This window comes from Lagopus leucura, unplaced genomic scaffold (genome assembly GCF_019238085.1).
Source record: "Lagopus leucura isolate 7727_CA_CO unplaced genomic scaffold, USGS_WTPT01 Super-Scaffold_100073, whole genome shotgun sequence".
In the NCBI taxonomy this organism is placed as follows: Eukaryota; Metazoa; Chordata; class Aves; order Galliformes; family Phasianidae; genus Lagopus; species Lagopus leucura.
The window spans coordinates 394,662-411,024 of NW_024962314.1; the positions used below are offsets into that span (position 1 = coordinate 394,662).

The 16,363-nt window shown below is 60.6% G+C and overlaps 2 protein-coding genes across 2 annotated transcripts; both read right to left on the reverse strand.

Moving 5' to 3' along the window:
- Positions 1–1,139: 1,139 nt before the first annotated feature.
- Positions 1,140–2,447, reverse strand: PHLDA3 (pleckstrin homology like domain family A member 3). The gene is made up of 2 exons (XM_042887180.1): positions 2,067–2,447; positions 1,140–1,723 (listed from the first exon to the last, which is right to left on the reverse strand). The coding sequence occupies exons 1-2, from the start codon at positions 2,416–2,418 to the stop codon at positions 1,602–1,604; spliced, it is 474 nt and encodes a 157-aa protein (XP_042743114.1). The 5' UTR covers positions 2,419–2,447; the 3' UTR covers positions 1,140–1,601.
- A 2,255-nt stretch (positions 2,448–4,702) lies between these two features.
- On the reverse strand, positions 4,703–13,077 carry CSRP1 (cysteine and glycine rich protein 1). The gene is made up of 6 exons (XM_042887182.1): positions 13,004–13,077; positions 10,006–10,118; positions 7,475–7,643; positions 6,922–7,048; positions 5,716–5,809; positions 4,703–5,472 (listed from the first exon to the last, which is right to left on the reverse strand). Exons 2-6 carry the CDS (start codon positions 10,115–10,117, stop codon positions 5,396–5,398), a joined length of 579 nt encoding a protein of 192 aa, XP_042743116.1. The 5' UTR covers position 10,118; positions 13,004–13,077; the 3' UTR covers positions 4,703–5,395.
- Positions 13,078–16,363: the final 3,286 nt, after the last annotated feature.

Sequence of the window (16,363 nt, forward strand, 5' to 3'; positions counted from 1 at the left end):
CTGGGGATGGAAGGGACATAGAGGACATAAAGCTATCAGAGAGCATCCAAAGGAGGGCTGTGAAGGGTCTGAGGGCAGGACGAACGAGGGGCTGAGCGCAGCACCATGGGTGCCAACCCAGGACAGAGCTGCACAGCTGGATTTTCAGGCTTTGAACTCAGGCAGCCCCAGGCACCCTGCTCCATCCCGGGGCTCAGCGCCCACCTGCAGCTGTGCTCAGTGCCCCCGGGGTCCCAGTGCTGCAGGGGCTGTGTGGTTTCCACCCCTCTACTGTGCCTCAGTTTCCCCACCTCCTACAGCATTAGAGAAGCTTCCTGTGTGTCCTTGCTCTGCTTTTGGAAGCGAGGGCTGGAAGCACCCCTTGAACTCCTTGCATCCCTAACAGCCAGCTAACACATGTGGGCAGCATTTAGACTGCTGCAGAGCTCATGGGGCTCCTTACAAGGAGTTTTCCCCTGCAAATCCAGCCCCCCACTAAGAACCTTCCTGCAGGAATCACACAGGTGCTGCTGCTGCCCTGTGCTCCACACGTGTGGGTCTGCTTGCACACAGCGTGCCCCCAGCTCAACCCTGCACACCCTATTAAAAAAACCCAATTCTCAATACCAGAGGGAGGCGGATGGGTGGAAATCCATCCAAGATCTGCTTGGAAGGGGCATGGTGCAACATGACAAGCAGGCACTGACCGTGCCACCGTCCCTCCCCAGAAACACCCAGAGCTGGTTTGGCACAGGGCCGGGCCAGAGGGCCACTGTGCTGCGCTGTTCCCACGCAGCCGGGTGTGCTCCCAGCAGATCTGCACAGCCCGGGGCTGTGGGGCTCAGGCTGCAGCTTGTGGAGCTCGGCAGCTCCGGGCACTCACATCAGCACAGCCTGTCTGGGCACAGCCCCATGGTGAGGGATCCCTTCCCCTGCTGCTGTCCTGCCTGCACCGCCTGGCAGCGAGACCTGACCCCAACCCTGACCCCAACCCAACCCCAGCCACCATGGGAGCAGCAGGGGACGGCAGGGTGGGGGGCACAGGAGCCTGGCTGTGGGATGCTGGCAGATTTAAGGGGATGTCTATGAACAATCTGTGAAGCTCTGTGCAGGATTAGTGTTCTCTCATATACTGTGTGATCCCGCAAAACAAAGCAAAAAGAACAAAGCAGCAGAAGGACATGTTGGGGGTACAGTCAGTACAAGGAGTTGGGGGCCACAGTGTCACATTGCCATCCCCAGGGCAGCATCCAGCGGCGCAGCCGTGTCACCGCACCATCCCGGCATGGTGACCGACGGGTCCCCTCTGCAGTCCTTGCACCATGTGGGGTCTCGGGGGCTTTGTGTCCCCATCCACATCCGATGTCCCATGGCTCAACACCGCACTTCAGGTCGGCCTCACCCATCCCATCCCCTGTCCTGCAGGAGAGGCCGGGGGTCTCCGCCAGTCCGCCATGGGCCTGGCCACATCCATCACCTTCGGGAGCCCCTGGTGGTGGCCCTGGCTGTGCCCTTTGCCCCATCGGTCCAAGTGGGCGCAGCCATGCCCTGGTGCCTCACTGTCCCGCCCCATGGCACTGGGGCCGGTGCCTGCACTGGCCTTCCTGGGGAGCCCCGACGGCTCAGTTGCTGGCTGGGATCCTATTCTCTCCTCCTCCCACTGAGCTGAGCGCCGTCTCCATCCTGCTCCGGGGATGCTGCACAGCCACGCGCTGTCCCACTGCAGCTGCGTCGTACTGCACCACTGCGGAGAGAAGCACTGCTCACCCACCCGGCCAGTGCTGGGCAGGAGCAGGGGCTGCCCTGGGGAGCGTGGTGTCACCCCCACCCCACGTGCCAGAAGGCAGAGCCCACCCCGTGTCTTTCTGTGAGAGGGACAACATCAGCGCGTCCCTCTCTTGGGGTGCAATGGGTTGAAACCTGAGTGGCAGGGGAGCTGCACCGGGTGTCAGCAGAGCCCAGCCAGGGCAGGGGGGAGCGCAACGCAGACCCAGGAAAGGACCTCCCCCATCCTGGGGCCACCGGAGCACCTCGGGGCAGGATCCCACCACCGGTTCCCCACGCCCCGAGCACAGCAGGGCCGTTACCTGCTCTGCAGCTGTGCCGTGCCCGCACCACCTGGATGGCCTGCTGGTTCTTGAAGCGGACAAGGCCCATGGTGATGGCAGCGTTCCAGCCCGGGTCCTCCTGGGCGCAGCGGAAGTCGATCTCGTGGCTGTCGTCCATCACCACCGTGAAGTAGATGTGCCTCTCCTTCCACTCCACGCACTCCACCGCCTTCATGCGGGCGAAGCTCAGCTCCTTTCGACGCGAGCCCTTGGGCTCGAAGAGCTGCAGCCCCTTCTCAGTCAGCAGGCACCGCTTCTTCTTCCAGAGCTGCAGCAGCCCCCCGCTGCGCTTCTCCAGCACCCCTTCCCGCAGCACCTTCTCGGGGGTCATGGCGGCTCCTCAGCTCCCGCAGCCGCGCATCCCCCGCTGGGGATTTCCACCCCTCCCCCCGCCGCTCCGGGGCCCCCCGATGGCCCCCCCCCCGGCTCTCACAGCGGGGCAGCAGCGATGGGACGCCCCATTCCGCCGTCCCTGCGGCTGAGCTCGGCGTCCTGCCCCATGCAGCGTGTGGGATCCCCGGCTCCGCGCTCCCCAGGATCTGTTGCTACACGCCCGGCCGCTCTCCCACTTGCATTCCATCCCCGCCTCGCCTGGCCCCTCCTGCTGTGCACCCTTCACGCCCAGGCGAAGCCCAGCCAGGCCCGATGCTGCCCCGCTGCACCCACCTGCACGGTGCTTTTGGGGTGCCTGCAGGCGGGTGCAGTCCTGGGGCCCCGTGCAAACAGCCCAGGGCACGGTGTGGGCAAAGGCACAGCAGGGAGAGGACAAGATGTGGAGCTGTATTCCTATGGGGCTGGGGGTTGCAGGGGGCTGCGGGTGCAGCACCGGATGGTTGCAAGGCTATGGAGGGCAACAGCACCTGCATGTGGAGTTATAGGGTGCAGTGCCAGCTGGGGCGGGGGGGGGGGGGGTTTGGGGGGGCACTTCTAAGCCAGGAAGGGGCTGGGGGGTGCAGTGGGATTCTGGGGAGCAGCACCAACAAGAACAGAGGGCTGTGTGTGCAGGGCTATCTGGGGCAGGGGGCTATGGGGTTCAGAAGCAGCCAGGACAGAGGGCTGTGGGGTGCAGTAGAAGCTGTAGAAGAGGTCTGTGGGTCTTAAACATGGGGCTACAGGGTGCAGTGCTGCCTGGGCACAATGCTGTGGGTGCAGCACCAACCGTGAAGGGATTGTGAAGAGGGAGCTGGGAGGGGAACATCTGCAGATGGAAACGTCCATGCCACCATCCCAAGGCGGCTGTGCACCCATCAGCCCTGCACCCAAAGGAGCTGCTCCAATCCCTCAGCACAGAGCTCCTGTCCCCCTGTGCCCCCCCTCAAGGAGAACAATTTGGTGTCCCCAGTCTGTCCCACAGTGAAGACAGCATCTCCAGCTTCGTGTGACTGCGCTGAGCAGGGATGAGGCTGTGTGGCACAGCCTGGTCCCCCCGGAGTCCTCCCTCCCCAGCAGCAAAACACCAGCGCCTTTCCAGCCTGTCTTGTTCCCGACCACGACAGCTCCGTCTGTTCCCATGCCAGCCCCTGGCAGGAGCTGGCCCTGCTGTGCTGTGCCTGTGGGGACATCTGGGTGCATGGCACTGGCCACGAGCTGCTGAACAGAGCGATTGTTGCAGCACCCCGGGCGGATGGATGAACCCGGAGGTGCTGAGTGTGCAGAGCCCTCAGCAAAATAAAATAAAAAAGTCGAAAAAAGGGGACAAAAAATCCCCACGGAGCTGCACCGGGGTCACCGTCTGGGGCTGATGCCTGCCGGGGGCAGCGCTGGCAGCCAGCATGGCCAGGGGGCAAGTCTGCAGCGCCAGGAGAGGCACCTCATTATCCCTCATTAACAGGGCAGGGCCAGCTGTGCAGTCAGGAACTGGTTCGTGCTCCCCGAGGCCAACATCACCATGCTGGCACCGTTCCCCGCTGTCCCAGCAGCCCCAGTTTGGGATGTTGGGCACGGAGGGGGGTCAGCTCCGGCCCCGCGGGGCTCTGGGGGGAGTGGAGCAGGTGGGTCCCTGCAAGGAGCACACGCTCAGGGTTGGTGTACCCCAGGAATTTGGAAGCCAGCAGTCTGGGCTGTCCTTCCCAGCTCTGCTCCAGCAGGTGGGGATGTCAGTGATGCTGCTGGCCACCAACCCCACGGTCTCTTCCCTCGCCAGCTGGGGCTGCTCACTGCATTGCCACCTCCAGCCACCATGGGAAGATCAGTTTCCCACAGCCATGAGGTCACAGAGCCTGTCACCTCCCCTCTGTCCTCTGGTGACGGTCCCAGACCCAGAGAAGGGTCTCATTCTGCTGAGCCAGCAGAGCTCGATGCTGCAGCTCTGTCACCACCGTCCCAGGGCATCTCTCTGGACGGTGTTGGGTACCCCATCCCCATCCCCAATCCCCAGCGCTGCAGCCCCTAGGCTGCCATCAGGGCTGGGTGCTGCGGATGCGTTGGGCAGTGCATGGGTACAGATGTGCAGACACAACCGTCCGTCTGTCCGGAGCCGTGCCTGGGGAGCAGCAGCCAGCAGAGGGAAGCAGTTGCAGCCGTCCCACTGCGGATTGGAAAGGACAGACGGCGAGGCTGATCGGTGAGTATCTCACGCCGGTCAAAGGAGAGAAGCACACAGCGAAAGCAAAGTGTTTCAGTGAAAACAAATTAAACCTGGAGAGCTGCCAAGCTGGAGGATCAGAATCCAGCAAAAAAAAAAAACAACACCCAACCCGGGAGTAGGTGAAAAGCTCAGAGCTGTTAGCACTGCTGGGCACGGCTGCCTGGAGCAGCGCCACGGAGCAGCGCTGATGGGTTTGGACGCGGTGTGCGCATGGCAGCGCCCGCGCGGAGTGCAGGAAGGAAACACTGCCTAGGAAATGGTCACACGAGGGGAGGGCAGGAGGGGCTGCGGAGCTGCAGGGTGAGCCCCTCCGCTTTCATTGCAAGCTGCAACAGCACCGCTTCCCGTCCTCCCGCTCCATCCTGAGCTCCTGGGGAACAACCCCGCAACCCCTCGGGCAACGCCTTGGGTCAGCTTTGATGTTTATTCCTTGCTCGGTGACACGGCGCAGCGCGGCTCATCCCGGCGGGACGGGCGACGCGGAGCGGAACGCTGGGAGCCTCACTGCGGGTGGGAGCGAGCTGTGTGCCCGTGCCGAGGGACCCGTGGTGGCAATGGGGCTCCCGCAGCTTCGGGGAGCGCAGGGTCGGGGCAGGGGAAGGCGCTGGTGCCGCAAAGCAGCAGGCGGGGATGGAGGAGGTGAGGGAGCTCGCTGCGGTGTGCGGAAACCCAGGGCTGGGCTGCAGGAGCCCAGGAGGAGCAGAGCGCGGCTCCTGGTGCCTCACTGCGAGTGGATGAGCGCCCCGGCCCCCTGCCCGAAGCCAAAGCCTTTGGGCCCGAAGTTCTTGGCGTAGCAACCTGCAGAGAGAGGAGGAGTAACATTAGGACAGTGGCACGAGGGCACCGTAGCAGTTCTCTTAAAGCAGAGCAGGGTTTGCCATGTCTGCAACGCTCCCCAGAGTTGCAGGGTCACCGTCTCCCGGATCCCTGCCCCATCCCCAATCTCACACCTCCAGGCCCAGCAGCCAGGACAACTGGAGGGGACCTGAGCCCAGGGACCCCCCTGCAACAGCCCCACAAGGCAGGGGACGTGGCACAGACCTTTGCAGTAGATCTCCCCGTCTTTGTCTGCCAGGGTGGTGGACTCCAGGCTTTTGCCACACTTGGCGCAGCGGAAGCAGGACTTGTGCCAGGACTGTGAGACAGGAGAGGAACCCAGTCAGATGGTAATGGAGACGAGACAGCAAAGCTTTGGTACCAGGTGGGATCCCTTTGGAGGGATTCTGACCCTGGTTCTGACCCAAAGCCATCAGCAAAGGGGTTTGCTGATGGAAAGTCTGGCAAGAGCCCTCCTCCCCACCCTCAGCACAGCAAAGCCCTCCTGCCCCGTGGTGAAGACACAGAGGGAAAACATTGGCTCCTAAACTGAGCCTTCACCACCCCCATCCCTCAACAGTCACTTCACAATGCAGTGGGTGAAAAGCAATCGTCCTTCTCTTAAAACACAACAATAAATCCTCTGAGTTATTCACCAGGATCTGCTGCACCTGAGCCCAGGGGTGGCACTGGGAGGAGACAACTGCAGCTCTAGGGCAGCAAATAGACACTAAGAATGCAGGAATCAGCCAGCGTTCAAAAATAAAGCTCCCCCAGCCCTGCCAGTCCCTCCGGGGACAGATGAGCTCACGGGCCCCGAGCAGCACACAGAGCAGCCAGAGCCCTCACAGAGGAATTTAAATAAACGCTTTGGAAAACATCAAACCTTTTTTGGAAGAAAATGTGAAATTAGGGCTGGGGGAGGAGGTAGCTGAGAGTCATCCAGCGAACATTAGTACATTGAATACATGCTCTGGAATCCTCTCTGGTTTTCTCGAGCACAATTGCTTTGCCAGATTTGGGTCCCTGTAAACATCAACAACACCGGGAGGCCAAGAGCCAGCGCTGGGATTTTGAGGATAACCAAAATATGGCACATCCCTCACAGACCCTGCTGGAGCCTCAGTACGGTGCTGGAGGCTCCTGTGACTCCATGCTTCTGTGCTCTGGGGACGAGCACCGACTGCAGGGAGGATGAAGTGCAAGGGTCGATGTGTGGGGCAGCACCAGTGCCACCAGCACAGCCCCATAGCTGAGGCCTTCCACCGTCCTGACCCCACAGCACAGAGGTGAGCCTGGAGCACTCTTGGGTTCAGAGCTGGGCAGGGTTGGGGCCACAGGAGGGGATGCGGAGGGTCCTGGTAAAGCTCCCCTTTAGGTGCCAGGGTCGCAGGGTGTGTGTGTGTGTGTGTGTGTGTGCCCCATCCGTACCTTTCCAGCTCCAATCACCTTCTCGGCTGCGTACACCGCTTGGCCACAGCGCGGGCAGCCATCGGAGCCGCCGACCTTCTGGGCCATTCTGGATGCATTCGGGTTGGTGGGTCGGTGGGATTGGCCCCTGTGGACGGGAGGGAGCGCATTAATGGGGTGCAGGAACGGGAAGAGGAGGGCAGAGCTGTGGGAATGCAAATCCCAGCCCACTTTCGGAGGGGCTGTCAGGATGGCGTTGACCCCCGTGGAAACTGCAGCCCCACAGCTGTGTGCTGGGATGGGATGGGCAGCAGGGCTGGGCGATGGGGACGTGCCTGTGGAGCCCTCATGTCACTGAGAACATCAGAGCAGATGTGGGCCTATTGCCAGCCACGTGGCATGCCCAGCACATGGGAAGTCCCCCCTGAAGCAGGGAATCCATGACACTCTGCAGCTTGGGGACTGCTGGACACTCAGTGGGCTTTGCAGGGCGGTACAGCCGAGCACATCTGGACAGATGTGAGGGAGAAGGTGGACACAACGTCCCCGATTTCAAAACAAGACTTCAACTCACTCTTCGTATTTGATTCCCAGAGACTCGCCCTTGTCGGTGCTCAGGGTCCCGGCGCCCATCCCGTACCCATAGCCCTTGGGGCCGTACTTCTTGCCATAGCAGGACTTGCAGTAGATCTCATCTCCATGCACAGCAACAGTGGTGCTGTCCAAGTTCTTCTTACAGACCACTGGAAGAGATGGAGGGCCCTGTCAGCCCGTGCATCCAGATCTGCTTGTTAGCAGCAGAGAACAAGTCCTCACACGGGACTCGGCTTTCAAGGAGCGAGGAAACCCCAGACAAGATCAGTGTTCAAAGGGAGTGCATGCAAAACGGCTGCAGATAAGGATCACAACAAGAACATTGTCTGGCTTTAAAAGGAAGCAACCACCAAGGCTACAAGGCTGATAATAAATAAGGCAGCAGCTCTGTTAACCTCACTGCTGCCGGAACCCTGGGTGGGGGCAGGTTTGGAGCCAGGACGGGGCACAAATCCTAAATTTCCCCACAAATCACACAGATACTCATGTCAGTGTGCCATCCCAGGTCTGTGCCAGGAGAGGGGTTGTGCAGGGCACACTCAGCACTGCCAGTCAGGTGGGTGTCCCGGCCATGGGGTCAGTGTGGGACATAAGATGGGACACAAGGGGACAGCAGCAGGGCCTGGGGACCCCGGCGCTGTGCTCATGTCCCATTCTGATCTCATCCTCCACGTCAGCTCCCAGCCCTTCCTGGCACACCGTGATGGGAGGGAAGCAGCAAACAAACGAGGCTCACAGCAATCTCCAGTGTTTACCTGCCCCGTTCAGAGCATGACGCCCAAGGCAGAGTCCACAGCGCTGGCAGCCAGCGCCAAAACAGGTCCTGTTACAGCTGCACCCCAGCCATCCCCATCCTGCTCACACGCCTTAAATGTCGACGCTCCCAGCAGCCCGTTTCGCTCCTTGCCAGCAGGAAAGTTCCTTGCCCTTTACCAATATCACAGGAATGCAAACACAGCTCCCTCAGTGCATTCAATCCGGGGGGGAGGCAGCGTTCCTCGGCCCTATTACTAAATATGGTGCTCCTCCCGCGTGGCCGCAGGCAACCCCACGCACTGCTGGAGGGAGGAGGTGGGAAGGAAGCCTGTGGCCATCTAAGGAGGGCTGGCAGGGTCCTGTGCTCACTGTGTGCTCCCCGTCCCCTGGATAGGGGTTGGGATCCAGGCTGATGTGGAACTGTGCATCCCGTGGCTCAGAGTGGGTGTCCAACGGATGGGCTGGCGGTGGGACAGAGCAGCCCAGAGCTGAGTAGGGACAGTTCTGCATTCAGAACCCACAGGGATGGATGTGGGGGCCGACACCAGTGGGTTCAAAGGGCTTTGTCCTAACGGTGGTGACGCCGATGGCATCTGCTTTCCTCTCCCCCCACGCTGGGTGGCTGCAGCCTTCAGTCCCCGCATCCACTGCTCCTCGTCTGCCCCAACCACTGTCATGCAACAAAAAAATTCCTTCCCAATCTGCTTCCTAGAAATCAGCCCCCGGTTTCTGCATCGCAGAAATTCCAGCACACCGCACTCATTGCATGAAGAACCCTTTGTTTTTCTAAGAACAGCTGAGCTGCCCCACAGAACAGCCAGACAAGAGCTGCTGCTGCTGCTCTGAGGCCAGGCAGCTTCCTTGCATCACACTTCTGCTTGTGCTATTGCCTTAGCTGGACCAACGCCACGCAGTCAATCAGCACTCACTCCCGGAGCTGATCTCCAGTTTAATGCACTGTGGTAGGTTTGGCTCCTTTCTGATTATTTCCTTGGCAAATCAGCTCCCAGTGTTTGTTTTTCTCTCCTAAAGATAGTGGCTTCACATTCCCAAAGGGGCCCAAGAGCAGTGCTGGGGAAGCTGGAGGAGCTCAGAGCAGCTCAGCAGCACGGGGCTGGGAAGCAGGGCTGGGGAGGAGCCCACTGGGACAGGCAGAGCTGCCAGGCACACGAGGAGCAGGATGAGGTCCCTCTGCAAAGCGTGAGGATGGCAGCCCATGTCGTGGTGCTCTGCCTGGTGATGTGCTTCCACGAGCAGATGTGGGACAACCTTCTCCCTTCCCCATAGCGCTGAGCTCCTTCCCTTCCCCAAGCAATGTCTCCTGCCTGATGTTTTGGCTCCTGGAGGCCATCTTGCACCAGACACAGGGCAGATCATATCCCAGCTCCCAGCAAAGCAGTGCGGAGGACCAGGGCCAGCACTGTGCAACGTGCCACCTCCTGCCTGGTGGGAGCGCCCAGCTCATGCTCCAGCCTTCAGCATCTGAGGCACCTCCAGGGACAGGACCTCAATATTCCCTGGTGTAGGGATGCAGTATGGATGCTGGCTAAGCTCAGCCCTGACATCCCGTGGTGCTCTGGGCTGATCCGTGCTTCTTCAGCCTGGAGGACAGCAGAACACCTCCACACAGCTCCTGCACCCTGGCTGCTTGTAGGGGAAACCCACTGAGCATTGACATGCCTCATAAACGTTTATATATACAAACAGGACACAAACTGCTGTCAGGGAGTGGGGCAAGGGGAGGGCAGTACTCACTGCACAAGAAGCAGGACTTGTGGAAGCTGCTGCCTTCACACTGCACCTCCTCAGCGAAGTACACCGCCTTCTGGCACACGCCACATTTCTTCCCTCCACCCCAGTTTGGCATCCTGTGGGGAGAGAAGGGGCAGAAAATGTTTGCACTGATTCATAATGCTGCTGAGGAGCAGAATCAGCAGAACTCAGAGTGCCCACTTAGAGCATCCAGCGGGATCAGCATCCCAGGTCCTGGGAGCTCACGGCTCTGTTCTGAGCAAAGGAAGGGAGGAAGAGGAGTACGAAGGTCGGCCAACACCTGAGCACTGACCTAACCGACCATGCAGCTCCCTGGCAGCATGTTAATGCTTCTCCTTTGCTCTCCTCTTTCCTGAAATGCCTCTGGTGAGTGATGAGAGGCCACCTGATCTTCAAATGTGCAGATAATCCCACAGTAAGACAAACGGCGAACACACACGGCTGAGCTCCAACCCAGCCTTGGTATTTTGAAGGCTGGGGCAACGGAAGCCTCAAGAAACTCAAAGCCAACAAAGGGGAGAAGCTGAGGGTAAGGAGGCCAGTAGAAGGACCATAGGCAACCTCAGGTGGTCACAAAGACATCAGAAGCAAACGCTTGCTGGAGGTGCTGGGTGATACAAGGGTCTGCGGGTGCTGCAGGCTCAGCCCCACAGCCAGCTGTGTGCAGGACAGACACACAGACAGTGCAGGTGTGGGGCTGGAGGAGGAGGCAGTGCAGCCCCAGGGGTGTCGGAGCTGTTTGGGTGTGATCACAGCAGCCAGGAAGCCTTTCCTCAACGCCCTGCAGGCTGGGCTTCCTACCCAGGGCACAGCGGTGCCAAATCCCTCCCTTCCAGCCAGCTAACTCCAGTCCCAGCCCTTGCATTGCCTTAAAAGGACACAAAGTGTTTCTCTGGAGAGTGTGTTGTTGTGTTATTTCCTCCTGGCAGAGCTCAGCAGGGTTCAGGAGCTTCCTTAGGGGGCAGACAGAGGAACCACTGCACCCACATCAGCCCCTCACCAGGGATAACACAGGGCTGCCTCTGACACTGCCTCTCAAAGTGCCCCATTCCACCTGAAGCAGGACAGCTGTCAGGCCCCACTGCTGCATCCCACAGGCCCGATTTCAGGGTCCCATAGCCCTGGATTTGGGGTCCCACAGCCCTGGTTTCAGGTCTCATTTTGTGCTCGGAGAAGATTGCTAGGGAACAGGAGATTCAGGCTGTGTAAAAAGCGGGGAGATTTTTTGCAGTGAAAGTATGAATACAAGGAAAGGCAGGAAAGCACTGGCGCTGCCTGATATTCACTCTTGATGCAGGATCGTTACATGGTCTGGCAAAAGGACAAGCAATAGGTGGGAATCACAGTTCCTGGGGTGAGATAGCTGCCTTCCACTTCAGAGAGCAGCTGGCACAGCCATGATGTGAGCAGGGAGAGAAGGAGATGCCTGAAGAGAGCAGAAGGAATCAGCTCATGGAGATGGGTGGGAAATGGGCAGGATGGAGCACTGGGAACTGCATTCAGGCCATGGGGACTCAGCCCCAAACAAATGGCATCGTGTATGGAGCAGCTGCCACAGCACCATGCATGGGAACAGCCCTACAAGAGGGGGGCTGGCACTGTGCTCCTGTACCCCCATGTCACAGCAGTGACATAAGGAGACTCTGGGATGCCAGTGGTGTAACTGGGGATGAAGGATGATACAGTGATGCTGATCTGGTGAGAGAATGGAGTTCTGAGAGCAGTGAGTGCTGGGATGCAACAAAACACTGAGCATCAGCGCAGACACCAAGGAACAGAGCAGCAGCTGTGCTGGAGCTGAGAGCTCCGGGGGCTTTGTCTGAAGAGGAGGGAATCAGGGGGGGATCTGAAGTCAGGAGCGACCCTCACACACACACTGTGCCCCCAGGTCCTGCAGTGGGACGTTGGGGTACCACTGCTGCCCATCTGATGTCTGTGGCAGGGAGGAGCAGTGCTGTGCCACCCTGCTGCCACGCACGGGTATCAAGAGCACAGAGCTGCCTGCTGCTGCCTGACGGCCACATGGCTCCCAGGCTGAGCTTACAAACTGGAAAGCTCCCTATCACAGCTGGGCATTCAGCTCATTTCTCAAAGAAAAGCCCGATTTTATGCAGAACTCTGCAAAGCACTTTCATGGACGCTAAGAAAAGCTCCTGGCTTCCGTGGGGATCAAACCTCCTGCCCGACACAGCTCCCTGCAGCTTTGCAAGGCTTTCTGCCTGATGGAGGTGGAGATGCAGGTGGGGGAAGAGGGATGGAATCACGGCGGGGAGGGGACCGCGCTGCCCCTGCTTTGGCGATGCGCTCTGTGGATGGCAAGCAAGTGCTGAGCCACAACCACAGCAACGAGGAGCAGCAACAACCCCAGGATCCAACCCCACAGCCAACCCCACAGCTGGCAGCTGCTGCACCTCCCGGCCCGGCACAGCCCTCCCTGCATCCCAGCACCGCGCTGCGTCCTCGAGACGAATTCAAGCGGCTGCTCCGGAGCTTCCCCAGCGATCGCTGCCTCCTGGCAGCATCCGCGCGTGGTGCTCAGCGCTGACCAATGCCCGCTGCCACGCGCGGCCCCGCTGCCACCTGCGGGGTTTGGGGAGCCCGGAGCCGCGCCCGCTGCGCAGTGATGGGGGCCGCTCTCCCGGTCCCCCCGGCTCCCAAAAGTTATCCGCTCTGAAAGGCAAAGCGACGCAGGGCACGGGGAGAGGGAGCGCGGCGCGGCCGTTGGGACTTCCCGATGAGCATCACCGCCAGCACCCGGCCCGGATGGGGAAGTTCTGCGATTCTGTCCCCGGGGCCAAACTTCGTCCTCCTCCTCTGCTTACCCCCCCAAGTCCCCCGGTGCTCCCCGTGCCCCTCCGCCCACCCAGCAGCATCGACCCTCGCCCACCCGCGGGGCCGCAGCCCTCCGGGCGCGCCGTGCGCGGAGCTCCCCATCCGCGGGCGGGGTGGGATGTTGGGGTCCGGCGGCCCCGGTTCGTACCTGCGGCTGTGGGCCGGGCCGGGCCGGGCGGGTCGGGAGGCGGCGGGTGCGGCGTTGGGGCCCGCAGGGCGCTCGGGGACTTTTGTTGGCGGCGGGGGGAGGCGGCGCTTCGCGCTCAGCGCCAGCACGGCCTGATGTCACTGCCCCGGGCGGAGGAGGAGGAGAAGGAGGAGGAGGAGGAGGAGGAGGAGGAAGGCACGGAGGCCGTCAGCCTCGCGGCGCCCATCACGGCACGATGCCACCCCAGCGCTCCCAGCGTCACCCCCAGCGCCCTCTGCCACCTCGCTGCCACCCGCTGTCCCCTCTGCACCCCGCGCTGCCCAACCATCACCCAGCACTACCGCGTCCCAGCGCTGCACCGCATCCCTCTGTGCCACATCCGCACAGCTCCGACGCGGGGAGCTCCTCCCCATCCCTCATTCAGCCTGTGCCGACGCTCGGCCATCCTCTCTGCGAATAAATGCTCCCTAACATTCAATCTCAACTTCCCATCCAAAGGGACCAGAATGCACTCAAAATGGGGGTCCGTGAACCTTATGGGGTTCAGCAGGACCAAGTGCAGGGTGTTACAGCTGAGCCAGGGCAATCCCAGATATGTGTACAGACCGGGAGAACTCCTTGAGAGCAGCCCTGCACAGAAGGACCAGGGGTCCTGAGGGACAAAAGGCTGCAGGTGGGCCAGCACTGTGATCTTGCAGCCAACTGCAGCCTGGGCTGCATCAAAAGAGGGGTGGTAGTGAGCAGGAGCGGATTGCCCCCCTCTGCTCTGCCCTTGTGAGGCCCCATCTGCAGAGCTGAGTCCAGATCTGAGGCCCTCAGCTCAGGAAAGATTGTGGAGCTTTGAATCTGAGGAGCTGAGAATTTGCTCTATCAAATCGTGTTATTGTGTTCTTTGTATCTATAGTGGTTTCCCTGGAAACAAATAGGAGGCATTACTTATAGAGCAACCCACACGTCATCTGTCCCTTGAGAAAAAAGGCTGATCCCTTCTCACTGCAGCTCCCTGCGGTGGTTGCAGAGCGATGGGTTCTCCCTGCCTCACACAGGGAACCACGTCACTGAGCAGAGCATCCCCAGCTGCCACCACGCAGGTTGACCTGAGCACCTCCACGTCACCATCAGGTGGTCCTGATGGCCACGGATCTCCCTCCAGGCTCTCTGAGTTCCTGCTGAGGGCTGAAGCCTTACCCCAGCTCTGATGCAGCCATGGGGACGTGCGTCCTGCCCCGTGGGGCCGGGAAATGAGATGACTCATAGGAAGTGTGCAATGCTCAGCACTCTGGTGCTGCAGATGGCTGCAGACCTGGACAGAGCCACCCCCTCCTGCTGAGTTCCCAGAGATGTGCAGCAGGGCTGTCGGGTTCTGGAGGCTCACATCTCCCCGCTTCCTTCCTCCAAAGATGGAACGGATGAATGAAAAGCTGAGTGACATCTTCAGAAAAGGGCCCAGCATCGTGAAATTTGGGCTCTGCTGCTGCAAATCTCGGCTCTGCTCTTTGCTCCAGGGCTGTTCGCTGCAGGGCTGGAGGAGTGCGCAGGGGTCAGCATCCCTGGGGGCGTTCGGAGCCGCGGAAGTGGCGCTGAGGGATGTGGGCGGTGCGGGGGGACGGGCTGGGGTTGGGCTTGGGGAACTCGAAGGTCTTTCCCAACCTTAACGATCCTAAGGTTCTCTGCCTTGCTGTCCTCGTGGAGGAGGGCTTTGGCTGGCCGGTCCCTTCCATTGAGGGAGCCCTTTAGCGGCCGAGGATGGAGGCGAAGCCGTCCCCGCAGCTCGGCAGGTGCCGTGGGTCCCCGCGCCATCTGCTGTCGGGTCGGCGCTGCGATGCTTCGCACCACGGGGCGGGGAAGGCTGCGGTGAAAGGCGAGAGGCACAAATCCGGGCTGTGCCAGAAAGCTTTGTTTGTTTCATAAATAAAGCACTTATTTATCGTGGAGCAGTCAAAGTTCAGGAGAAACTGAAGGGAACGAAAACAGTACTTAAAGATAGCGGCAGCTGGAGGCACACGATGCGGATTTTATTCTGGATGTGGGAGATGAATGAATGGTGTGTGCTCAAACTGATCATCTTGGGAGCAGACCTGCAATAAGAACTTTTTGTTCAAAAGCTTCGTGCTCAAAGACCAGAGCTGGGCTAAATTCGAAAGAGCATCATAGGAAAATAGACAGGGATGTGGTCAGCAGTGTGAGGGACCCCGGGGTGTCAGAAAGATGGGAAGATGGCAGCAGTGTCACAGGCACAGACAGCAGCCCCTTCTTGCACAGGAGTTCATTCTGCTGAGGATAAATTCCACTATGGAGTCCAACCTGCACACCCAGCTGTGGTTGCTGCAGGGTTTGCACACAGTGCCCATCGTAGTGGACGTTGCCAGGAAGGCGCTGCGCTGATTTAGAGGCAGCCGGAGCAGATCCCACAGCTTGGGGAGATGTGAGAATCTGTGCATGAGCAAAGCGGCGTCCCAGAAGTAACGGCACACATGCCAGAAGTTTGGGGAGCACTGTTTGCATGGATTACTGCCAGTTCTCATGAGCGGTGCCTCTCGGTCTTGTTAGCACTCTGAAGCTCGTTCAGACAGCCAGGAATCCTGGATGTAGAAATCTCTGCAAAGATACTTGGCCAAAATTCCTGAGAGGAAAACCAAAGTCTTGAACACATCGACATCCAATGGCTTTTTGCGGGCGGTTTCCATAGGAGCACTGTGTGCTGCTCCCAGGAGCGCAGGGCAGCCCGCAGCTCCATGGCTGCACTGCACAGCTCACGGGGGCATTAAGTCCATGAGCTGCACCATCGGTGCACAGCAGTGCAGCTCCAGGCCTGGTCCAGCGTGGCTTCAGCTCATCACCGCGACTGCGGATCTCAGCGTCCCTTCCCAGCCTGAAAGATCCGCTGGGATCCGCCTTCAAGACGCGACGGAACGGCACCGGGAAAGCGCCGTGCAGCGCTGCGCCACCAGGGGGCGCCCGAGGACGGCACAGCGCCGCCAAAGCCGAACCGCGGCTGGGGCTCGACGCGCCGCGCTGCATTGCATTGCATTGCTTTGCATTGCTTTGCTTTGCGCTACGTTGCCTTGCGCTGCATTGCATTGCGCTGCACGGCACGGCGCCGCACGGGGTGGGCAGAGCCTCGCTGTCCCCTCGGACCGGTCCGTGCGTTTAACGATGGGGAAAACCGGGCACTGCATCTCCGGGCACACCGCACCGCCTGGCACGGGCGGGGCCTGGCAGGTGCCGCTCGCTCAGCGCGGAGATGGGGAAGGCGCGGAGCCGCCGCTCCTCCTCATCCCCGCCCTCCCCTCGGCCTTCTGAGCCGCGGCCCCCGCGGGCGGCGCTGCCGGCGGGGCGCGGCGATGGCGGCCGGCCCCG

Coding starts and splice junctions, on each gene's coding strand:
- PHLDA3 (XM_042887180.1), bottom strand. CDS start 2,418: ATGACCCCCGAGAAGGTGCTGCGGGAAGGGGTGCTGGAGAAGCGCAGC. Junction 1,724..2,066: donor ACGGCACAGCTGCAGAGCAG/GTAACGGCCCTG, acceptor TTCTCTCCGCAG/TGGTGCAGTACGACGCAGCT.
- CSRP1 (XM_042887182.1), bottom strand. CDS start 10,117: ATGCCAAACTGGGGTGGAGGGAAGAAATGTGGCGTGTGCCAGAAGGCG. Junction 7,644..10,005: donor CAAGTCCTGCTTCTTGTGCA/GTGAGTACTGCC, acceptor CATCTCTTCCAG/TGGTCTGTAAGAAGAACTTG. Junction 5,473..5,715: donor CGGGGAGATCTACTGCAAAG/GTCTGTGCCACG, acceptor CTCTCTCTGCAG/GTTGCTACGCCAAGAACTTC.